We start from the raw sequence: 23,919 nt of genomic DNA on the forward strand, positions 1-23,919 counted from the left end.
AAAACATGTAAATTTGTTTCGTAGATAGATCATTTAAAGTCAGTCAATATACAACTGTTCATTTCTGTTTGTAAGTTTTAACGCATTATTTATATACGGTTTGCCGTGTTGAGTTCATCGGCGAGTTTCTCAACATAATATTCTGTGTGGTATGTACATATATTTATATATTCTATATAGTATGTACCTTATTAAATAATCATTATTCACGGTATTGAGATACGCCTGATATGATATATGTACAAGTATCAGCAAAAAAAACCAAGATTTATATTTGACGTACATCTTGTTAAAAAAACACTGAACAGTTGCTTACAGAAGAAAATGTTTCCAAGCACAATAAGTCTAGTTTCTTAGTCTCGTCTATAATTTCTGAATCGGTAACTTTCTTAAACCTCTCCTCATGTTCTAACGTAAGACAGACCTACAATTGAATTCTACAGCGATAAAAATGCACACACCCAGTGTTACATTAATATAGAATGTATAGCGAGTAGTATGAATATACTATACTGATTATAATAAAAGAAAAACTCAATCAACATTTCAGCGGTTTCTGACACTTTTTGGCTTAATATAATTAAAAAATATTAGAAATATAATCGAATTTAAGTCTCAGATATGACCTTAATAAATAACTTGATAAAACCTTGTTTTCGAAATAAAGTTTTTTCTATAACAAATTTAAAGTTTTGAAAGTATGGGGGTTTTAAAAATACCCCTTGTGTTTGCAACATGAATTTTTTTTGGACTCTCTAAAACTGGAAATTTATATTTTGGGGACGTGGGGGCAAGCTTAAAAATGTAAAGGGTGATCAAATTTTAGAATAAAATTTTTTTTTCAACAATGTAGTTAAAATGTGTTTTTTATCCCTTTTTGACATAATTTTTTTTTAAATTTTGGATTTAAAAAAGGGAAAATCGAGAAGGTCCCGCAGATTTGGGGTATTTATCGTTTCGTGTAAGGGTTTTTTAAAAAACTTTTTCAGCTAAAATTAATTAGGGGGATTTTTAGGGCTAAAAAATTTTTATCAATTAAACCCCAATCTGTTTTTTAAAACTGGTAAAATTTTTTCCCGTTAAATATCGTAAATTAGCAGATTGTATTAAATTGAGATAAGATAATTAAAGACCACCCGCTCGCATAATATGAAATGATATTCAAAGGTCGGACAAACAATATGTAAAGCCGGTACGGATTCGGATTTATGCGCCGCAATATGCGGTCCTGTTCCAGAGTTCCTATAGGAGTAAAATAAGTATTTGACACTCTAAAAATGAAAACAAGGCTACACTGAGTACAATAGTGATTTGATATGGATTATTTTGGACACGGAAAATGAAAACGAGGCTACATGATGTACAAAAGTGATTTATGGATTTTTGGACGCGAATAATTTTGGAAAATCACATTGTGAAAACGATGGAAATATATTTAAGAAGAAAAATCAATATCAAAACTAAATTTTAAGCTATCATTAAACTTTATTTTTAATAAACTAAATTTTAAACTATCATTGAACATTATTTTTTAAAATCTGTTTGTTCAAAGTCTTTGCCCTTTTTTGTAAAAAAATGCTAAATTTTACATAGCCATTTCTATTATTAATTTTGGGAGCAATGCAATAAATTTGTAAAATACTGGGTTAAAAATATTTTTTTTAATATAAAGTATTTTTGAAAATTTTAACCATAAAACAATTAAAAAAAGACAAAATTTTTAAATTTATCTTCAAAGTCTCTTTAAAAATGGGAAATTTACCATGTTTTTTATTTTTTTTTATTTATTTCTGCATATTCCCGTTTTTTTAAATTTTTAAACTGTGTGCAGAAATTTTAATCCCAAATTAAGTTTCTTTTGATTAGGGCAATATAAACTAAATAATTTTCCGGTTTAAAAAAAATTTAAATTTTTAAAACAAAATTTTTTAATTTCCCAATTTTCAGAACTTTTTACTTTTAGATACATTCCACCTATTTTAAAATCAATTATCCCTTTGTTAAATATTTTGGGAATTTAAATTTTTTAAATACAAAATCGTGTTTGGGGTTTTTTCCCAAACAATTTAAAACCATTTTGTAAAAAAAAAGTTTTTAAAAATAGGCTTTTCCCAGGTTTTAGCTACCTTTTTCAATTTTTTGATAGCTGGTAAACTGAGCGTAAAAAAAAATTGGGCCCGTTGCAGAACTTTTAAAAAATTTTTTTAATAATTGCGTACATAACGGGATATTAACAAAAGGGTATCTTTTTTAACTCTCCTATAATAACAGTTTTTTTACTGCAATATAATTTTTACAAATTTTTTTAAAAGGGATTTTTCAAATTTTTTTTATTTTGTAAATTTCCCCTATTTTTGAGAAAAATTTTTAAATTTTTTTAGGGCCCAAAAAGAAAACAAATAGCTGACATAATAACTTTGGTTTAAAAACTATACTTTTTACAATTTAAAAGCAAAACATCGCCTTTAAAGCTTTACCTGCAATGTATTCCTGAATTAAAGTAAAATTTCCGGTGCAATTGAAAACTGTTCCTAGATAATTAAAATCATTCACTACTTCAATATCATTACCCATCATATGTCCAAACTCATTTCCTAATAAACTTCCTCTTTTCCTAAATACAACAATTTAAGTTTTATCTATATTTACTTCTAATCCCCAACTTTTACAATATTCATATAATTTATTTTAAATGGATTTGTTTAATTCTTGAGGCGATTTTTCCTAATATAACCATATCATCAGCAAATAATAGTAAAAGTAAGATAATTTCTTCTATATCAAGTCCAGAACTAATGTTATCCTGTAAAAATAATTCTAGGTCTTCTACGAACAGAGAAAAAAGTAGTGGCGACATTATCTCCCCTTGTCTTAAACCTACAGCATACTCAAAATAAGAGGAATAATCGTTACATGATCTAACACAGGATTTAACTTTTGTATACATGTCCCTTATTTTTCTCAATAATTTACCTTGTAATCCTAAGCTATACAATTTCAACATATTGGCAAAAATCGTGTTTGCGTCAAGTCCATTGTGGTGTAACCCCAAGACGAATGACAAGTGTATGGTGTACAGCTTAATGTTATAAAATTTGAACATAACTGCATAAAAGTAGGTATGTGAAGTTGGCTTGTACATTGTACATCGTAGTTCAGCTAGTAATTCGCCAATATTTGAATTACTAGCTAGTAGATCGATATTCAGCGTGTAGTTCGAAACAAACAAACTAACATACATAATATTTGAATTACTAGCTAGTAGATCGGTATTCAACGTTTAGTTCGGACCAAATACACCAGCATACACCAATATTTGAATTACTAGCTATTTAGTAGATCGGTATTCAGCGTGTAGTTCGGACCAGACACACTAACATACATAATATTTGAATTACTAGCTAGTAGATGGGTATTCAGCGTGTAGTTCGGTACAAACCCACTAGCATACACAATATTTGAATTACTGGCTTGAAAATCGGTATTCAGCGTGTAGTTCGGACCAGACACACTAACATACATAATATTTGAATTACTAGCTAGTAGATGGGTATTCAGCGTGTAGTTCGGAACAAACCCACTAGCTTACACAATATTTGAATTACTAGCTAGTAGATCAGTATTCAGCGTGTAGTTCGAAACAAACAAACTAACATACACACTATTTGAGTTACTAGATAGTAGATGGGTATTCAGCGTGTAGTTCGGAACAAACCCACTAGCATACACAATATTTGAATTACTAGCTAGTAGATCGGTATTCAGCGTGTAGTTCGGACCAGAGACACTAACATACATAATATTTGAATTATAAGCTAGTAGATGGGTATTCAGCGTGTAGTTCGGACCAAATACACCGTCATACACAATATTTGAATTACTAGCTAGTAGATGGGTATTCAGCGTGTAGTTCATACCAAATACACTGGCATACACAATATTTGAATTACTAGCTAGTAGATCGGTATTCAGCGTGTAGTTCGGACCAGACACACTAACATACATAATATTTGAATTACTAGCTAGTAGATGGGTATTCAGCGTGTAATTCGGACAAAATACACCATCATACACAATATTTGAATGACTAGCTAGTAGATCGGTATTTAGCGTGTAGTTCGGACCAGACACACTAACATACATAATATTTGAATTACTAGCTAGTAGATGGGTATTCAGCGTGTAATTCGAAACAAACAAACTAACATACATAATATTTGAATAACTAGCTTGTAGTTGGGTATTCAGCGTGTAGTTCGGCAAAAATACACCAGCATACACAATATTTGAATTACTAGCTGTATTCAGCGTGTAGTTCGGAACAAATACACCAGCATACACAATATTTGAATTACTAGCTAGTACATCGGTATTCTGCGTGTAGTTCGAAACAAACAAACTAACATACATAACATTTGAATTACTAGCTAGTATTTGGATATTCAGCGTGTAGTTCGGACCAAATGCACCAGCATACAAAATATTTGAATTACTAGCTAGTAGATCGGTATTCAGCGTGTAGTTCGGACAAGACACACTAACATACACACTATTTGAATTACTAGCTAGTAGATGGGTATTCAGCGTGTAGTTCGGACCAGACACACTAACATACACAATATTTGAATTACTAGCTAGTAGATGGGTATTCAGCGTGTAGTTCGGACCAGACACACTAACGTACACAATATTTGAATTACTAGCTAGTAGATGGGTATTCAGCGTGTAGTTCGAACCAGACACACTGACATACATAACATTTGAATTACTAGCTAGTATTTGGATATTCAGCGTGTAGTTCGGACCAAATGCACCAGCATACAAAATATTTGAATTACTAGCTAGTAGATGGGTATTCAGCGTGTAGTTCGGTACAAACCAACTAGCATACACAATATTTGAATTACTAGCTAGTAGATGGGTATTCAGCGTGTAGTTCGAAACAAACAAACTACCATACATATTATTTGAATTACTAGCTAGTAGTTGGGTATTCAGCGTGTAGTTCGAACCAAATACACCATCATACACAATATTTGAATTACTAGCCAGTAGATGGGTATTCAGCGTGTAGTTCGGACTAGACACACTTACATACATAATATTTGAATTACTAGCTAGTAGATCGGTATTCAGCGAGTAGTTCGGAACAAACCCACTAGCATACATAATATTTGAATTACTAGCTAGTAGATGGGAACTCAGCGTGTAGTTCAGACCAAATACACCGGCATACACAACATTTGAATTACTAGCTAGTAGATTGGTATTTAGCGTGTAGTTCAGACCAAATACACCATCAGACACAATATTTGAATTACTAGCTAGTAGATGGGTATTCAACGTGTAGTTCGAAACAAACAAACTAACATACATAATATTTGAATTACTAGCTAGTAGTTGGGTATTTAGCGTGTAGTTCATACCAAATACACCGGCATACACAATATTTGAATTACTAGCTAGTAGATCGGTATTCAGCGTGTAGTTCGGACCAGACACACTAACATACATAATATTTGAATTACTAGCTAGTAGATGGGTATTCAGCGTGTAGTTCGGTACAAACCAACTAGCATACACAATATTTGAATTACTAGCTAGTAGATCGGTATTCAGCGTGTAGTTCGAAACAAACAAACTAACATACACAATATTTGAATTACTAGCTAGTAGATCAGTATTCAGCGTGTAGTTCGGACTAGACACACTTACATACATAATATTTGAATTACTAGGTAGTAGATGGGTATTCAGCGTGTAGTTCGGAACAAACCCACTAGCATACATAATATTTGAATTACTAGCTAGTAGATGGGAACTCAGCGTGTAGTTCAGACCAAATACACCGGCATACACAATATTTGAATTACTAGCTAGTAGATCGGTATTTAGCGTGTAGTTCAGACCAAATACACCATCAGACACAATATTTGAATTACTAGCTTGTAGATGGGTATTCAACATGTAGTTCGAAACAAACAAACTAACATACATAATATTTGAATTACTAGCTAGTAGTTGGGTATTTAGCGTGTAGTTCATACCAAATACACCGGCATACACAATATTTGAATTACTAGCTAGTAGATCGGTATTCAGCGTGTAGTTCGGACCAGACACACTAACATACATAATATTTGAATTACTAGCTAGTAGATGGGTATTCAGCGTGTAGTTCGGAACAAACCTACTAGCATACACAATATTTGAATTACTAGCTAGTAGATGGGTATTCAGCGTGTAATTCGAAACAAACAAACTACCATACATATTATTTGAATTACTAGCTAGTAGTTGGGTATTCAGCGTGTAGTTCGAACCAAATACACCATCATACACAATATTTGAATTACTAGCCAGTAGATGGGTATTCAGCTTGTAGTTCATACCAAATACACTGGCATACACAATATTTGAATTACTAGCTAGTAGATCGGTATTCAGCGCGTAATTCGAAACAAACAAACTTGCATACATAATATTTGAATTACTAGCTAATAGTTGGGTATTCAGCGTGTAGTTCGGACCAAATACACCAGCATACACAATATTTGAATTACTAGCTAGTATTTGGATATTCAGCGTGTAGTTCGGACAAAATACACCGCCATACATAATATTTGATTTACTAGCTAGTAGATCGGTATTCAACGTGTAGTTCGGAACAAGCACACTTACATTCATAATATTTGAATTACTAGCTAGTACTTGGGTATTCAGCTTGTAGTTCGGAACAAATACGCCAGCATACATTATAATTATTTGAATTACTAGCTAGTTCGAATGTTCGAATGTTATTTAAGCCAAGACAACAGTTTTTATTTTCATATCATATTATTACTGAACATAACTTTACTCAAAATACTTATTTGAACATATTGACATGGCATGCAAGTGAACATAATCAAAAGCATATGCAGAAAAGTATATATATAAAAAAACGACTATTGAAAATAATACATATACATGTAAATAAGTAAATATAATTATGCGACTAGCTTCGTCTAACCTCAGTTAACGATAAAAGTCATAGCCATATCACACAAAATTTACTTTTATTACAAGCCATCTGAAAATTGAATGTTGTCAATTTGGGCCAATTATCATAGTATCTAGGAATATATTGAGTACGTTAATCTCTATATTAAGAACATATCAAAAAGTGATTATCAACCGCATTAATGTTACATTCCCTACAAATTGTGTCTTCTCGAACTATTGGAGATGTCATCAGACGACTACGCGGTATTGTGTTTAAATGCTGTTGGGAAATAGACTGGTTAGCTTTTTTAAGAACATGTAATAATCTTTTTTTCAGAGAAATATTTACAAACCAGTCTTACAATTATAGTTTACTGCACATGCGCCAAAATGTTCGCGATTATATTTGCAGACCGTCGGGACCCAGGATCCAGAACCTAAATTTCAAATTTAGTTTTGTTATGTTTTATAAGCGATGTAATGTTTTGAACTGCCCTAAGTGTTTCCGGGTTTTTGTGTTGCATAATTTCAAGCAATCTGGCAGTAGAGCGCATGACTTGGAAAAATAAGATTTTCTAAGCTAAAAGTGTTTTATTAAACGATTTTGCAAAAAAAAACCGCTTATGTATTTGGTCCGAACTACCAAAATTCAAATATTGTGTATGTTAGCTTGTTTGTTTCGAACTACACGCTGAATACCGATCTACTAGCTAGTAATTCAAATATTATGTATGTTAGTGTGTCTGGTCCGAACTACACGCTGAATACCGATCTACTAGCTAGTAATTCAAATATTGTGTATGCTGGTGTATTTGTTCCGAACTACACGCTGAATACCGATCTACTAGCTAGTAATTCAAATATTTTGTATGCTGGTGCATTTGTTCCGAACTACACGCTGAATACCCATCTACTAGCTAGTAATTCAAATATTGTGTATGTTAGTGTGTCTGGTCCGAACTACACGCTGAATACCCATCTACTAGCTAGTAATTCAAATATTGTGTATGTTAGTGTGTCTGGTCCGAACTACACGCTGAATACCCATCTACTAGCTAGTAATTCAAATATTGTGTATGTTAGTGTGTCTGGTCCGAACTACACGCTGAATACCCATCTACTAGCTAGTTATTCAAATATTGTGTATGTTAGTGTGTCTGGTCCGAACTACACGCTGAATACCCATCTACTAGCTAGTAATTCAAATATTGTGTATGTTAGTGTGTCTGGTCCGAACTACACGCTGAATACCGATCTACTAGCTAGTAATTCAAAAATTGTATATGCTGGTGTATTTGTTCCGAACTACACGCTGAATACCGATCTACTAGCTAATAATTCAAATATAAAATCATATTATGTATGTTAGTGTGTCTGGTCCGAACTACACGCTGAATACCCGTCTACTAGCTAGTTATTCAAATATTGTGTATGTTAGTGTGTCTTGTCCGAACTACACGCTGAATACCCATCTACTAGCTAGTAATTCAAATATTTTGTATGCTGGTGTATTTGGTCCGAACTACACGCTGAATACCCAACTACTAGCTAGTAATTCAAATATTATGTATCTTAGTTTGTTTGTTTCGAACTACACGCTGAATACCGATCTACTAGCTAGTAATTCAAATATTTGCGAATTACTAGCTGAACTACGATGTACAATGTACAAGCCAACTTCACATACTTATAAAATATACTCATTGCCACTTGTACTGAAAACCTGTTATGTTTGACAAGTTTGATGTTTACTTTCAATGTCTAAAATAGATGATAAAAATGATGATGATTTTGACGATGATAATGATGATGATAATACTGATTCTGTATGTATGTATGTATGTATGTATGGGTGCGTGCGTGCCTGCGTGCCTGCGTGCGTGTGTGTGGGGGTGTTCTAGGCTAAATGAGGGCCCACCCGCCCGTTTAAGCACAAAAAAGCAGCTATTAGCTTCGATGCCTTTAAATGTTTGAGTTTCTTGTCGCTGTTTAAATCAATTTTTGTCTGTGCTACTGAAAATTTATATCTGACTTTTATTTTTGAACGACACTTAATTTTGTGTCAGAGAAAAATTTGTAATTTGATAGTGTAAGTGAAACGATAATGTACGATCCTATTAAGATAGCTTACTAAACGTCACTCATTACATACTCAAATGCCCGTTTGTACCAGAAACAATTTTGCAAAGGGGGGCACCTGCGTGTTTTCTCCACCAGTAAAGCTGAAGAGTCGCAATAATAACCTACATGGTTTTTGTGCGACGTAAACCCCCATCCCACCCCAAAACAGAAAATCAAATCAAATGAAACATGCTTTTAAATTTATCATTTCTTACAGGATGGAAAGTCATTAACTGTATTTGATTTAAATACGTTATAGATAGCGTTAAAAACATTTATTTATGTGATTTAATTGTGCTCGTTATAGTATAAATATCACCGATGCGTTATGTTCGTCTTCATCCAATTCTTCAAAATATTGAAATTGAAACTGAAATGTCAAAGAAAATAATTGTATATAATATATTTCCGTTTTGTCTAGAAAATGTCCGCTTTGCTGGCGTTAATTTTTCAAGACATCAAAATTGCTACTTTGAATAGCTTTTATACATCTATTCTTCGTTATATAAACATGATAGGGTAGAGTGTTGAGAAAAATCAATAGACATTTTCCCCGTTAACTCTGTTGTCACAAAAAATGACCTTTTATGTTGGTTTTGTCGTGAACACTATGTTGGTTTTGTCGTGACACGGCTCAATTAAATTTTAGTCATACCCTGTGAATTGTGGGTAACTTCTGTAAATGTCTGGGAAAACCAACTTTCATTTTTGCATCGAAAGCTAATGTGAAAAATGCATTTTCTAGCGTAATTGTTGTTAAAGGGTTGGTTAATATGTAAGTTATTGTTATTTTAGTTATAATATTGTGATTTGTGTGGAAATTCTTTTACATTTTTTTTGGACACCAAATTACCTGTCAGACCTCAGTGGAGCTCCTTTAAAAAAAGTATTAAAGTCCTGATATTTCTCTTCATATTTACTTTGTAGGCGAGACAGATAATGGGCTCGAACCAAAAATCCCATGAAGATCGTGCCTATTCCATAGACCTACCAGACAATGACAATGGCGGCTTTAGAATGGAGCAAAGGTATCCGTTCATTTCATATTTACTTCGAGGTCAATGACTTTTAACTTTTAGAACAAAATATTTAAAAACGATTGTTCTCTGAATATTAAACAGAATGTAAGTTTATAAAAAAAGTCTATTTGAGCCGTGTCATGACAAAACCAACATAATGGCTTTGCGACCAGCATGGATCCAGACCAGCCTGCGAATCCGCGCAGTCTGATCAGGATCCATGCTGTTTGCTTACCAATCCTATTACAAGTAGAAAAACTGATAGCGAACAGCATGGAGATCGCAAACGCACTATGTTGGTTTTGTCGTGACACGGCTCATTTAATTTTAAAGCTGCACGCTTCCAGATGAAGAAATTCTATCTTTAGCATTATGCATTAAGGTCTTAATAAAAGGAAAAAGATTCAATATTTAATTAATTATTTACATTTTAAGTGCGATTAATGACTGATTTTGCAGTATCAATCACTGTAATTCTACTGCGTTAAGTGATAACGCAGTAAGAGGTATTTATTTATATTTTGACCTCTCTTTGGTACTTAACGTGGATTGTAAGTGCCGTTTGCAATGTTTAAATTACTTTCTGTGTTCATTTCACAATATTTTACTCTTAGATACATTTTCAAAATTTTCATGAAAATTAGCATAAATCTGGAGACATGCTGCTTTAATACCTAAGTTCAAATTGTGAAGGTGAATGCTTTTATGCATGTAATATTTTTCTACGTGAAGTTTTTTTTCACGTGTCTCATTGGTAAGAACGCACATGCTAGAATAATATTATTGTATTTTGTTCAAGTTATTAACACGATCATAATTATGTAAAAATAATGCAAGAAACCCATTCTGAGGCCTTTAACAGAACTCCACTGCGGTCCAAAATCCTAAAAACATGAAATTTGAAAATCTTAAGAATATCAAGTTCGGCACTTAAATGGAAAAGTCTGTAACTGATAACACATAAATACGCGCAGAATTAGATTGAAAATCGATTTTGTGTGATGCCTAGCTAAATTTTAGTGAAAAGCGTTGCAACGCTTATCCTTTTTTGGCTCATTTTGCGCAATGAAAATAAATGGGCCGTGTCACGACAAAACCAACATTATGGGTTTGCGACCAGCATGGATCAAGACCAGCCTGCGCATTCGCGCAGTCTGATCAGGATCCATGCTGTTCGCTATCAGTTTCTCTACTTGTAATAGGGTAGGTAAGCGAACAGCATGGATCCAGACCAGACTGCGCGGATGCGCAGGCTGGTCTGGATCCATGCTGGTCGCAAACCCATTATGTTGTTTTTGTCGTGACACGGCTCAAATATTCTGGAACAATCGGGTGAGGGAATGACCTGAAAATTTGCACACAAGTTATTGGTCCAGATCATAATCAATAAGTACACAAATCTCTGAAAAATATTTCAAGTTTCGTCATGTCAAATACCACAGTGGGGGTATTAATTAATGCTTGTAAACAATGCTAGAACCCCATTGGCTATTTTCAAAATTAATCATTCGGTATATCATAATATTGTTCCACATGATTAGTTTTTTATAAGTAACCTGGTACCAATTTTTATTTAAATGCTGGACGTAAATAGTGTGTCCTTGATTGGGTATTTTTAATTTGCGTTTTTGCGTTTCATAATTTACAATGATCACACGCTGATTGGCTTAATTATTTTGACATAGACGCAGCAGTCCACAATCGAGAAATAAACCACAGAGAAGCAACAGTAAAAGAATGTATATAATACTTGGTGTGGTCGTTGCTGTTTTAGTTATAGCTATTGTCGCTGTAGTTGTGCCATTTGTCGTCATTGACCATCAAAACGGTATGTGTTAATATATTATAATACTGCATGTTTGATACGTTGCTTTTTCGATATGTGAGAAGTTAGCAGTTAACAGTGAGCTAAGCAAAAAGGCATTACGATTTATATAGGGAAATCAATGATCTGCTGTTATGCTCAGCTGGGTAAGCAATTTAGCAGAGCATTCCAAAAAAAAAAGTGTAGAAATGCTTTGCTTGTATGCTCAGCTGGGTAAGCAATCTAGCAGGACATTACTAAATATAGTGTAAAAATGCTCTGCTGGTATGCTCAGCTGGCTAGGCAATCTAGCGGGGCGTTCCAAAATATAGCGTAAAAATGCTCTGCTGGTATGCTCAGCTGGCTAGGCAATCTAGCAGGGCATTACTAAATATAGTGTAAAAAATACTCTGCTGTTATACTCAGCTGGCTAAGCAATCTAGCGGGGCATTCCAAAATATAGTGTAAAATGCTCTGCTGTTATGCTAAGCTGGCTAAGCAATCTAGCGGGGCATTCCAAAATATAGTGTAAAAATGCTCTGCTGTTATGCTCAGCTGGCTAAGCAATCTAGTGGGGCATTCCAAAATATAGTGTAAAAATGCTCTGCTGTTATGCTGAGCTGGCTAAGCAATCTAGCCGGGCATTCCAAAATATAGTGTAAAAATGCTCTGCTGTTATGCTCAGCAGGCTAAGCAATCTATCGGGACATTCCAAAATATAGTGTAAAAATGCTTAGCTGTTATGCTCAGCTTGGTAAGCAATCTAGCGGGGCATTCCAAAATATAGTGTAAACATGATCTGCTGGTATGCTCAGCTGGCTAGGCAATCTAGCAGGGCATTCCTAAATATAGTGTAAAAATGCTTAGCTGTTATGCTCAGCTGGCTAAACAATCTAGCGGGACATTCCAAAATATAGTGTAAAAATGCCCTGCTGAATTGCTCAGCTGGCTAGGCAATCTAGAAGGGCATTCCTAAATATAGTGTTAAAAATGCTCAGCTGGCTAGGCAATCCAGCAGAGCATTCCTAAATATAGTGTAAAAATGTTCTGCTGGCAAGCTCAGCTGGCTAAGCAATCTAGCAGAGCGTTCCAAAATATAGTGCAAAAAATACTCTGCTGGTATGCTCAGCTAGCTAAGCATTCTAGCAGGTCATTCCTAAATATAGTGTTAAAAATGCTCAGCTGGCTAGGCAATCCAGCAACGCATTCTGAAAATTAGTGTAAAAATGTTCTGCCGGAATGCTGAGCTGTCTAGGCAAACTAGCAGGGCATTCTTAAATAAAGTATAAATTTCGTTGGTCTGCAACTGATTATTTGTCACTCGTAGACTTTCTGAAATATTTAGTGCCAATGCAGATAATGACATTTTGGCTTCTACGGGACCCTCAAGTGCCTATTTCTTTGGTCTCCGACTGATTCTGGGACGATCGCAGACTTTCAGGAATTTTTGGTGTTAATGCAGATAATGACATTTGTGAATTTTTAGGACCATCCAGAGTCCATTTCGTTGGTCTGTGAATGTTTCTGGAACACTCGCAGACTTTCAGAAATTTTCGGTGCCAATAGAGATAATGACATTTTTACTTTAAAAGGACCCTCCTGAGTCTATTTCGTTGGTCTGCGACTGATTCTGAGTCACTCGCAGACTTTCAGGAATTTTGGTGTCAATGCAGAAAATGATATTTCTGACTTATTGGGACCTTTCTGAATCCATTTTTTTGGTCTAGGACTGATTCTGAGGCACTCACAGACTTTCAGGAATTTTTGATGTCAAGGCAGATAATGACATTTTTTACTTCTAGGGACCATCCAGGATCCATTTTTTTGGTCTGCGATTTAATCTTGGACAGTCACAGACTTTCAGGAATTGTTGGTGCCAAAAGAGATAATTACAATTAATGACATTTTTGACCATCCAGAGTCTATTTCGTTGGTCTGCGACTGATTATTGGGCATTTGCAGACTTTCAGGAATTTTTGGTGCTAATGCAGATAATGACATTTTAGGGTAAAAATGCTCTGCTTATGACTAAGGGGGCCTTAAAAGTAAAAAAATAATGATCTGCAATGGCACTAAACATCCTGAAAGTCTGCGAGTCTCAAGGAATCAGTCGCAGACCCAAGAAATGTACTCTGGCGGTTCCCTAAAAGTCAGAAATGTCATTATCTCCATTGGCATCAAAATTCCTGAAAGTCTGCAAGTGTCCCAAAATCAGTCGCAGACCAGCGAAATGGAACTCTGTAATGATTGAAGTCAAAAATGTCATTATCTCCATTGGCACCAGAGATTCCTGAAAGTCTGCGAATGTCCCAGAATCAGTCGCAGACCATAAGAATGGACTCTGGCGGGTCCCTAGAAGTGAAAATTGACATTATCTCTATTGGCACCAAACTTTCCTGAAAGTCTGCGAGTGTCCAACAATACGCTGCAGGCCAATGAAATGGACTCTTAAAGGTCCCTAGAAGTCAAAAATATGATTATTTCCATGGGCACCAACCATTCCTGAAAGTCTGCGAGTGTTAAAGAATCAGTCGCAGACGACCAAAATGGACTCTTGAGGGTCCCTAGAAGTCTTAATTGTCAATATCAGCATTGGCACCAAAATTCCTGAAAGTCTGCGAGTGTCCTTCAAAAAGTCGCAGGACAATGAAATAGTCTCTTAAAGGTCCTTAGAAATCAAAAATATCATTATTTCTATTTGCACCGAAAATTCCTGAAAGTCTGCGAGTGCCTCAGATTGCCTAGAAGTCGAAAATGTCAATAAAACGTTGGCAACAATAAATCCTGGAACTCAGAATCAGTCTGCCAACTGAGCATTCTACCAGAGCATTTTTTAACTATATTTCGGAATGCCCTGCTAGATTGCCTAGCCAGCTTAGCATTCCACCAGAGCATTTTTACACCATATTTAGTAATGCCCTGCTAGATTGCCTAGCCAGCTGAGCATTCCACCAGAGCATTTTTTCACTATATTAATGAATGCTCTGCTATAGTGCCTAGCCAGCTGAGCATTCCAGCAGAGCATTTTTACACTATATCTAGTAATGCTCTGCTAGATTGCCTAGCCAGCTGAGCATTCCACCAGAGCATTTTTTTCACTATATTAAGGAATGCTCTGCTAAAGTGCCTAGCCAGCTGAGCATTCCTGCAGAGCATTTTAACACTTTATTTAGTAATGCCCTGCTAGATTGCCTAGCCAGCTAAGCATTCCAGCAGAGCACTTTTACACTATATTTCATAATGCTCTGCTAAATTGCCTAGCAGCTTAGCATTCCACCAGAGCATTTTTACACTATATTTAGATATGCCCTGCTAGATTGCCTAGCCAGTTTAGCATTCGAGCAGAGCATTTTTACACTATATTTAGTAATGCCCTGCTAGATGATTGCCCAGCCAGCTTAGCATTCCAGAAAAGCATTTGTTCACTACTATATTTAGTAATGCTCTGCTAGATTGCCTAGCCAGCTTAGCATTCCAGCAGAGCATTTTTACACTGTATTTAGTAATGTCCTGCTAGATTGCCTACCCAGCTTAGCATTCCAGCAGAGCATTTTTACACTATATTTAGTAATGCTCTGCTAGATTGCCTAGCCAGCTTAGCATTCCAGCAGAGCATTTTTTCACTATATTAAGGAATGCCCTGCTAAATTGCCTAGCCAGCTTAGCATTCCAGCAGAGCATTTTTACACGATATTAAGTAATGTCCTGCTAGATTGCCTAGCCAGCTTAGCATTCCAGCAGAGCACTTTTACACTATATTTCATAATGCTCTGCTAGATTGCCTAGCAGCTTAGCATTCCACCAGAGCATTTTTACACTATATTTAGAAATGCCCTGCTAGATTGCCTAGCCAGCTTAGCATTCAAGCAGAACATTTTCTCACTATATGTAGTAATGCCCTGCTAGATTGCCTAGCCAGCTTAGCTAGCCAGCTGAGCATTCCAGCAGAGCATTTTAACACTATATTTAGTAATGCACTGCTAGATTGCCTAGCCAGCTGAGCGTTCCAGTAGAGCATTTTTTCACTAAAGGTAGGAATGCTCTGCTAGATTGCCAAGACAGCTGAGTACTGCAGCAGAGCAGTTTTACACTATATTAAGGAATGCCCTGCTAGATGCCCAAAACAGCTGAGCATTACAGCAGATCATTACCTTCCCTATATAAATTGAAATGCCTTTTTGCTTAGCTCACTGTTCACTGCTAACTTCTCACATACGCTTTTTCGTTGGATAATAGTGGCGTTTAAATAGTTTATTATAATACTGCACGTTTGTAACGTCATTTTTCATTGGATAATCGTGACGTTTATATAGTTTTATATACACGGCTGCTGTAGTTTATAAAGAAATCTCGCTTTATTCCTCTAAAAATGATACTTGCTGTATTATAAATTCGTTATAAATATTTGTGAGAGGTTATATGGCCGTATATAAACGGTTGTTTGTAATATAACCCTCGCCTAGCGGCTCGGGTTATATTTACAAACAACCGTTTATAGAGGGCCATATAACCTGTCAAAAATCTTTATATCTAATAATATAAACGTCACGATTATCCAATGAAAAGCGACGTTACAAACGTGCAGTATTATAAAGTTTTATATACACGGCTGCTGTCGATTCATGAAGAAATCTTACTTTTTGCTCTAAAAATGATGCTTGCTGTATTATAAATTCGTTAACGGCCTAACGGCTCGGGTTATATTTACAAATAGCCGTTTATATAGGGCCATATAACATGTCAACGATCTTTATAACTAATAATATACACGGCTGCTGACACTTTATAAAGAAATCTTCTCTCTTTTCTCTAAATAAGGACGTTTGCTGTATTATAAATTCGTCATAAACATTCCTTACAGGTTATATGACCGTAAATAAACATTTGTATGCAATAAACTAGTAGCCCGAGCCACTATTTCCAAACAACAGCCATATAATCTGTAAAAAAATCTTTAAAAGAGAAGGGTGTGGGTCTAAATGAGTAGGGAATCTGAATAAAATTTCAGCATGCGCCTTGCATCTTATCGCTGTCGGATTTAAACCACGCCACTGTTGAATTTCTTAATCATAGGTAACAAAAGATCGGTGGTTCTACTCAATTTCCCAGAAACTATCCACTGAAGTGCTCCTAAGTTATTTTCGACCACTGGTAAGTCTGCTACAGAAACACAAACAGTTTTTAGGTTAAAGGCATGTCATATATAACTGTGTATTTTGTCTGGGCATTATCTCAAGGCAATATTGAATAACGACTCAATGCGAACTAGTCATAGGATTTACACTGCTCTATTTATCCTTAAAAATTCTGTGAAACCAATACAATTTAGCAGTCATTTATGCAAAAATGCTTGCTTATATTCCCGTAGCATAGGTTATAGCCATTATCAACTTTAGAGATAAAAGCAAATTATATTTTATCTTTACATAAAAATAAAACCAGCATCTACGCACTCTTCAGATTTAAATAGCGCCCCTTTAGAGATTTTCGACCATGCGACCACATATATGCATCGAGGACATGTTTTAAGGAAAGTGACTGTGCGACCACATACACGTATCACAGGATTCCCCTTCTTACGAGAAAGGGACCAAGAGTTGTCCGCCCTTTTATTTAAAGGCAGATTATCAACCACTTATTCTTGATATTTATATCACGCCTCTTAATCTTATTTTCTAACTTATTTTTCAGACTCATCATCATCTCATGAGAAGAAAGCTGGTAAGACATTATAATTTGAACTGTATTTCAATAGTTTGAGGAAAGTGTTTACTTCGAGAATGACAAACTTGCTACCATATTGCATGTAAGCCAATTTTGTGCTGCGACGGTAGTTAACAGTACAAAACTGCGCATTAAATTTATATTTTTAATTTCCGGTCTCCTGGTAAATGTGATTTAGACATTTTTTATGAAGTAACACGCTATTTTTCAAGTTTGTAACCATTTCGCTCGCTTGAACCAAGTGTTGAACCACTTCACGTCCTGCCTCTTGTTTATTTATGTCTTTGTTTACTACACCACACAAATCAAATTGATATCCATTTAAAACAGAATATGATCGGTTCATCAGATAAACGACTGTATGCATGAATCGGACACATGAAACTGGGGTTCCAATTCATACCAATCGCCAACGGATACCGAAGACGCAATCGGATACAACTAACAGGGAAATCAATCGTATAAACTTTACGCCAATCACATGAATAATTGTATTGTTCTCTTTTATGTACATTGTTTATTTTCAGTATGTGGACCATACAGCTATCCTGGTGTCAACATCTCAGCACTTACTCCACAAATTATAACATATAGAAAGACTTGTCGTAAGTTCTTGTATTAAATCATCAATCTTCTTGTATGCTTGTATGTACAACAATGTGGGGAGCTGATTGTCCCTGTTACTTTGAAGTAATTTTTCAATCTCTCGATGGCACCAGGCGTGATTGTAGATGTGTAGGTCATTGTCGAGTACAGTAACAAAAAATTAATGATGCAATCTGTTTGTATTTAGCAAAGTGTCTGTTTGTAACAATGTATAAGTTTAAATGACTGGTTACCAATTACCTACCAAGTGTTCTATAAATTTAGTAATGCCATGTGTAAGCTTAACCCTTTGCTTATTGTATTGATATTTTGGCTGAGGAAATAAAAAAGTAGATATTATAGAAAAAGCTTAATTATATCCATCTACCTCAGCCAATCAGTCAGTCAGTTAATTAATTTTAAATTTGCTGCCGCTGTGTATATAAATAAATTACAAGTCAAGAGAGAGCCTGAGGAAAACCAACGTTACAACGTTACTAACGATATAAGCAAACTATCTAATCAAAACCTATTAGATCTGTTTCGCGTTGTTTTGTTGTTGTTGTTGTTGTTGTTGTTGTTGTTTTGTTTTGTTTTTTGTTGTTTTTGTGTTTTTTTCTATAAATCTTATCTTGACATTTTTAGCTCTGAAAGGAGATTGCTGGACAGGGGAGCAATGCTACGAGTGTTTCAAACGTCCGGTATGGAAGGTTGGTAATATCAACAACATACCTGTCTGCTGCAAGAACTGTGAGGTGACCGGGCTTGGTATGTCAGGAACGGAGTGCAACTGTTTACATAACGGCTATAGCTATGGATAAATAAATTTTATACAAGAAGTTTATATCAGGATCGGAAACCAATTTGACAATAAAAATTATGAAAAGGTGTGCTTTCATACCAAGAAATTAGAGTAGAATATTAGATTGAAGCATTACTGAGAATATATGCGATACACTTTAATCAAATTGCCACCCTCTTCGTTTCTTCTTCATAAAGTAGGCTACACGGTTGTTGTTTATGTGATAAAGAACTTAGTTTTTCCAGAACGGCGCCCCACTGTGTACCTGTTTTGATTTTGTATTGTATGTGCTTACCAATCTTTGAACAAAGCTTTTACGGGGAAAAATATTGTAGTTATAGTGGATAATTACTTATTTATTTGGTGTATAATAAAATGTTTTTAATTTCATCATAGTCTCCCTCAAAGTTTAACACTCTGATGTATGTATTAACATATTAAATAGTGTATTTTGCTTTGTTGTATTTAGAAAATAACGAAAAATAAATTACAAGTTTGAAAATTGTTGTTACCCTATTAATAAGAGATAATCATAAAATTATAGGGAGACACATGCAAATTTTTCATTTCTTCGTTTTGAATTCTTCGTTAATTATTTTGTAAATGTCCTCAAAATGAATAAACTATGCAGTCAAAGGAACAAAATTTTCTCTTTATAAAGAATAAAATGGTAGTTTCCTAACTTTACCCACGTGGGTCAGTTTAGAAGAAAAAAAGAAAAATAAATAAGAAGTTTGAAAATTATTGTTACCCTATGTATAAAAAACATACACACATGCATATCTAATATATTTATGGACAGTGAAACTTTCTAAAAAAAAAGAAAGAGAAGTTGGTCTTTGTTGACAAGAGTCACTCGTCTCTTTTGAAGTATCTTTTGATTTGAAAAACTAAAACCGGACTCTTCAATAACATATTGCTTGGTATTAGTTATGCTTTACATAATTGTAAAATTTTCTTTGGTCTTTACATAATGACTGTTAAAAAGCTACGTGAATCTTACTAGGTGCAGGAATACGCCCTGTGTACCTCTTTCTCTGGTCATTGTTTCAGTCAAGATTCGAACCTTGAAAGCTCTATTATTCTCTCGTCGGTTAGCGTTTAAGAAAGGGGTCATAACTCATGATGCAGAATAAATACATGTATGTCTAGCTATGTAATAGTTATTAAAGGGAGCTAATCTTGAACACGGATTAATCCGATGTTAAGTTGTCCGGGACGAGAATAAGCAGCTTAAACATGAAATGTGATAAATTCTTGATTTTGTTTGACTCTTCAATAAGTAAAAAGAGTATAAAATAAAAAGAACATATTAGATTTCAACATTTTTATTATTATCATTATTCGCGATTATCCGCAGACAACATTTAAACGTAACAAAATGGAATAGAAAACCGAACCACAACTGTCTTTTTCATTGAATACAGCGACAACATTTCTTCTAAAGTTCATTTCCACATAGTGCTAAGAAAGGGCGGCGCCATTTAATGCCATGTGAGCAGGAAGGTCTGTTAATTCTATGGTGATGCTGAAAATAATTCCCAAAAATATATCAATTAAATATAAGAATGATGTGACTTATATCAATGTTATTTTCTTCTGGTCTATGCAACATGTTGAAAATAGTTACTAAAAAATTATTAATTATAAGGAATTCATTCTTAAAGCTCTATAATCTAATAATTAGTAGCATATAGAGGTAATCCGTTCCTATGGAATACATCTTGGTTGACTTAGTAAGCTTTCTTGCGGAGTTGAAGAGCCCGAGTAGTGAGTTTGTGACTGTTCGTCTACATTCGTACATTGTTGGTCACTTTCCATTTTGTGCTGCTCCATGTAAAATGTTTCTTATACATAGAAAGAGAAGTATTAATCATGCCCAATTATAACATAGTCAATTTCTTTAAGCTTAAGCTAAAGGGTAGAATCATCAAAATTTATGTTAAGCGCATCTGCTTTTATAGATTAATTTTCAGGGGCATTGGTCGCCAAAGCACCCACATGAGGACATAACGTTACACTGATGGGGTGTGTAGCCGTTATGAATTGACAAGATGTCTGTGGCGCTTGACCTTTGACCGACTGAAATCAAAAATCTATAGGGGTCATTTAACTATTCCGTTCTAACTAACCTTCGGACCGTTAGATTTAATAAATGTTAACTATGTACACAAAGAAAAAACACCTGACCCCCACCCCACACACACACACCCGTTTGGCCAAATTTGACCCAAGAACAATAATTAGATGTCAACTACACAATGTTTTATGCCAAATATCATAGCTTTTAGCCTTTGGGTTTACAGAGGGAACAAGATTTTTGAAAGTTTAAAGTTAATTACAAGTACATGACAATGTTGACCCCAGTGCCATAATTTGAACATTCCTGGTAAAAATCTATGTAATGATGTTTCTTGCCACACATCTGAGCACTAGCATTTGTGAAATTAGAAAATAAGATATTAAAGTATTTACTATACTTATACCGAAAAGGAATACCCATTACCCGCAGGGCAGGGCCTCGGTTGACCCAAGGGTCATTATGTCAACAACCTTGAAAAAGATACCGAATTTATTGAGCAAAATATTATTTTATTCAACGAGTTCAATAAATTCAGTAATGAACTTGCACGGATATAATATTCTATTTATCACATACCCAAAATAAAGACTGTAAATTAAAGTGCAAAAGAATCATTTGTCGCTGACGCGCCTTAACAGTTCAACGTTAAGATTTAGCGCGTCTTTACACTATGTATAACGCAAATGACGCCACGTCAAAATACGTATATGCAAGATACCATATTTGCGGAGTCGCAAAATCGGAACAGGTATGTGATAAAATTTAATGCTGTTACTATTTTACACGACAGCTTACCTGCTTGCTGGAAGTTTTGTTGCCGACGTCAATACGTCAAATAATTGCGGAAAATATCCTGGATTTCTTTTCTCGTCAAATACGGCTATAGAATGAATATTGCACACCATACCAAATTGTTTCTTCCCACCAAACCTCATGCGTATTCCGGTGTTCAGCATCACAGTAATCCGCTGTAAAAAACATTTTAAAATTTCATGCAATAATAGTGTAACTGCCAAGGTTTACCAATGGATGATTGTGAGCTCGAATCCCAGGAAGGAGATTACACAATAAACTCTGATTAACAGATTTAAAAGATAAATAACCATGAATTTAAGCTTATTTGTGTGCAGATAATAATTTCATTTATGATAGGAAACACGAAAATAACTGCACTATATTTAAAAAAGCATTTTGAAATTTCCCAGTAACTTGGAACTATGACTAACCAATTCTTTGGGAACGGCGGTAGAAGCGGGGAATTAAGGACCTGTCGGGTTAATGCGTTGGTTTTGTACTAATAGCAAAATGTCTGGAATATGTCAGGCAATGAGTGGGGGTTTAATCAGCTGTATCCGCAGGATATCAAGGGTTTGAAACTTTAAAAGTCAAATTCCTCGTTAATCCCTGGCTGTGAAGAAATCGAGGTTATAATTGACTTGAATGAAGACATTATTGTTGACAGGTTTGATAGCTTAACAGATATTTATTTGTACAAATATGAAACAATCTTACTGTAGTCGTGTATTAGCTCAATAGGTAAAACGCTGGACTATAAATCGGGTGACCCGGGTTCGATTTCCGGACGGTGCAGGTCACTTTCGTTGTGATTGAACATTAAATCCTTTCTACGGTCATTCGCACTTGGCTCTGGCATGTACAAAAGTTATCAGATCAGGCAACTAGTACTGGTAAACTGCTTGACAGCCTGCCCAGCAACAATACCCAGCTGGACTGTGCTCTGGTAAATTCAATATGGCTTACTGCCGTGATCCGGAGTTAAAAACTACAAACGCTACCGTCACAACATTTTATTATTTTTTTACAACCTTGTATAATTCAACAACATATTTTAAAGTGGCCTCAAGCCGATAAATGATCATTTTATTGAAGGATAGACAACATAATCAAGTATAAGTCAACCACCCCCGTTGATAGAATAACTTTCGTTTCTGAATGTTATGTCTGTTTTAAAGGGTATAAATCTATATCTTATGAAATATTTTTTTATAAAATTTACCAACAGTATAATTATATTGGTGCCATATCATATGGTTGATTCTCGAAAAAAGTTGTTACGTAGAATGTCTCTGTTATTTAACACACATGAATACTGTACGTATTAAACAGAATAAAATGATCCGGAACAAAATATTATTTTGCTATTTTAACAAGAGTTTTATCCGAATATCAATGACTTTGTTCATGCGCCACTCGCTTTAAATTAATTTAAGTGTTTAAGGCATTTTTTGCCATTTTTTATTTCATACAAGTATTTTATATATAGCTTCTATACACTTAAATCAGTTATTACACTTCAGTTCGCTTTTACTACACTAGATGTAATTATAATATATACTCACACATATATATCAAATACTCACCTCCTTTGGTTTATTCATTAATTTTGAGATACATTCCTCTAGATTTTCTTCCAAGTCTGGAGAAATTTCTGAGTCTTTAAGATTCGTGAATATATAACACAACGGCATTTTAGTTAAAAGTTAAGATATTTAATCTAGTTACTATATATAAAACTTATCTTGTCAACATTAATGTCCTTGATCTTGATCTTAGATTCTACACTAGCTTGAATATTATTCATGTAAATCTAAACATGCATAAGTTCACATATTAGTCTCCATTTTATGCTAACGTAACAGATAACAAGTTAAATGACCCTGTTACTGACGATCTATATTTAAACTTAACACAACAAAAACAACCAAGGTCACAAAATATCGATTGCACGCACTTGGTTGTCTCAATTAGATCGATTTGGAAAATGTGATAATATTGT

The 23,919-nt window shown here is 34.7% G+C and overlaps 2 protein-coding genes across 2 annotated transcripts; one reads left to right on the plus strand and one right to left on the minus strand.

The window, feature by feature from the left end:
- On the plus strand, window positions 1-19,541 carry LOC132717323 (uncharacterized). Its single transcript, XM_060700765.1, has 6 exons — window positions 1-149; window positions 10,033-10,133; window positions 11,810-11,952; window positions 17,620-17,649; window positions 18,180-18,257; window positions 18,883-19,541. The coding sequence occupies exons 2-6, from the start codon at window positions 10,045-10,047 to the stop codon at window positions 19,056-19,058; spliced, it is 516 nt and encodes a 171-aa protein (XP_060556748.1). The 5' UTR covers window positions 1-149; window positions 10,033-10,044; the 3' UTR covers window positions 19,059-19,541.
- Window positions 19,542-20,351: 810 nt separating this feature from the next.
- On the minus strand, window positions 20,352-23,622 carry LOC132717324 (macrophage migration inhibitory factor-like; the record flags this gene model as incomplete). The annotated part of the gene is given in 3 exon segments (XM_060700766.1): window positions 20,352-20,567; window positions 21,918-22,090; window positions 23,504-23,622. Coding segments are annotated over 3 exon segments (345 nt in total). The 3' UTR covers window positions 20,352-20,503.
- Window positions 23,623-23,919: the final 297 nt, after the last annotated feature.

This window comes from Ruditapes philippinarum, unplaced genomic scaffold, assembly GCF_026571515.1.
Source record: "Ruditapes philippinarum isolate M1 unplaced genomic scaffold, ASM2657151v2 ctg4666_1_1_1_1, whole genome shotgun sequence".
Classification (NCBI taxonomy): domain Eukaryota; kingdom Metazoa; phylum Mollusca; class Bivalvia; order Venerida; family Veneridae; genus Ruditapes; species Ruditapes philippinarum.

Bases quoted from the DNA above. Each gene is read 5' to 3' on its own strand.
- LOC132717323 (XM_060700765.1), top strand. From the start codon at position 10,045: ATGGGCTCGAACCAAAAATCCCATGAAGATCGTGCCTATTCCATAGAC. The intron at 10,134-11,809 runs GTATCCGTTCAT...ATTTTGACATAG, and splicing joins GGCTTTAGAATGGAGCAAAG to ACGCAGCAGTCCACAATCGA. The intron at 18,258-18,882 runs GTAAGTTCTTGT...TGACATTTTTAG, and splicing joins AACATATAGAAAGACTTGTC to CTCTGAAAGGAGATTGCTGG.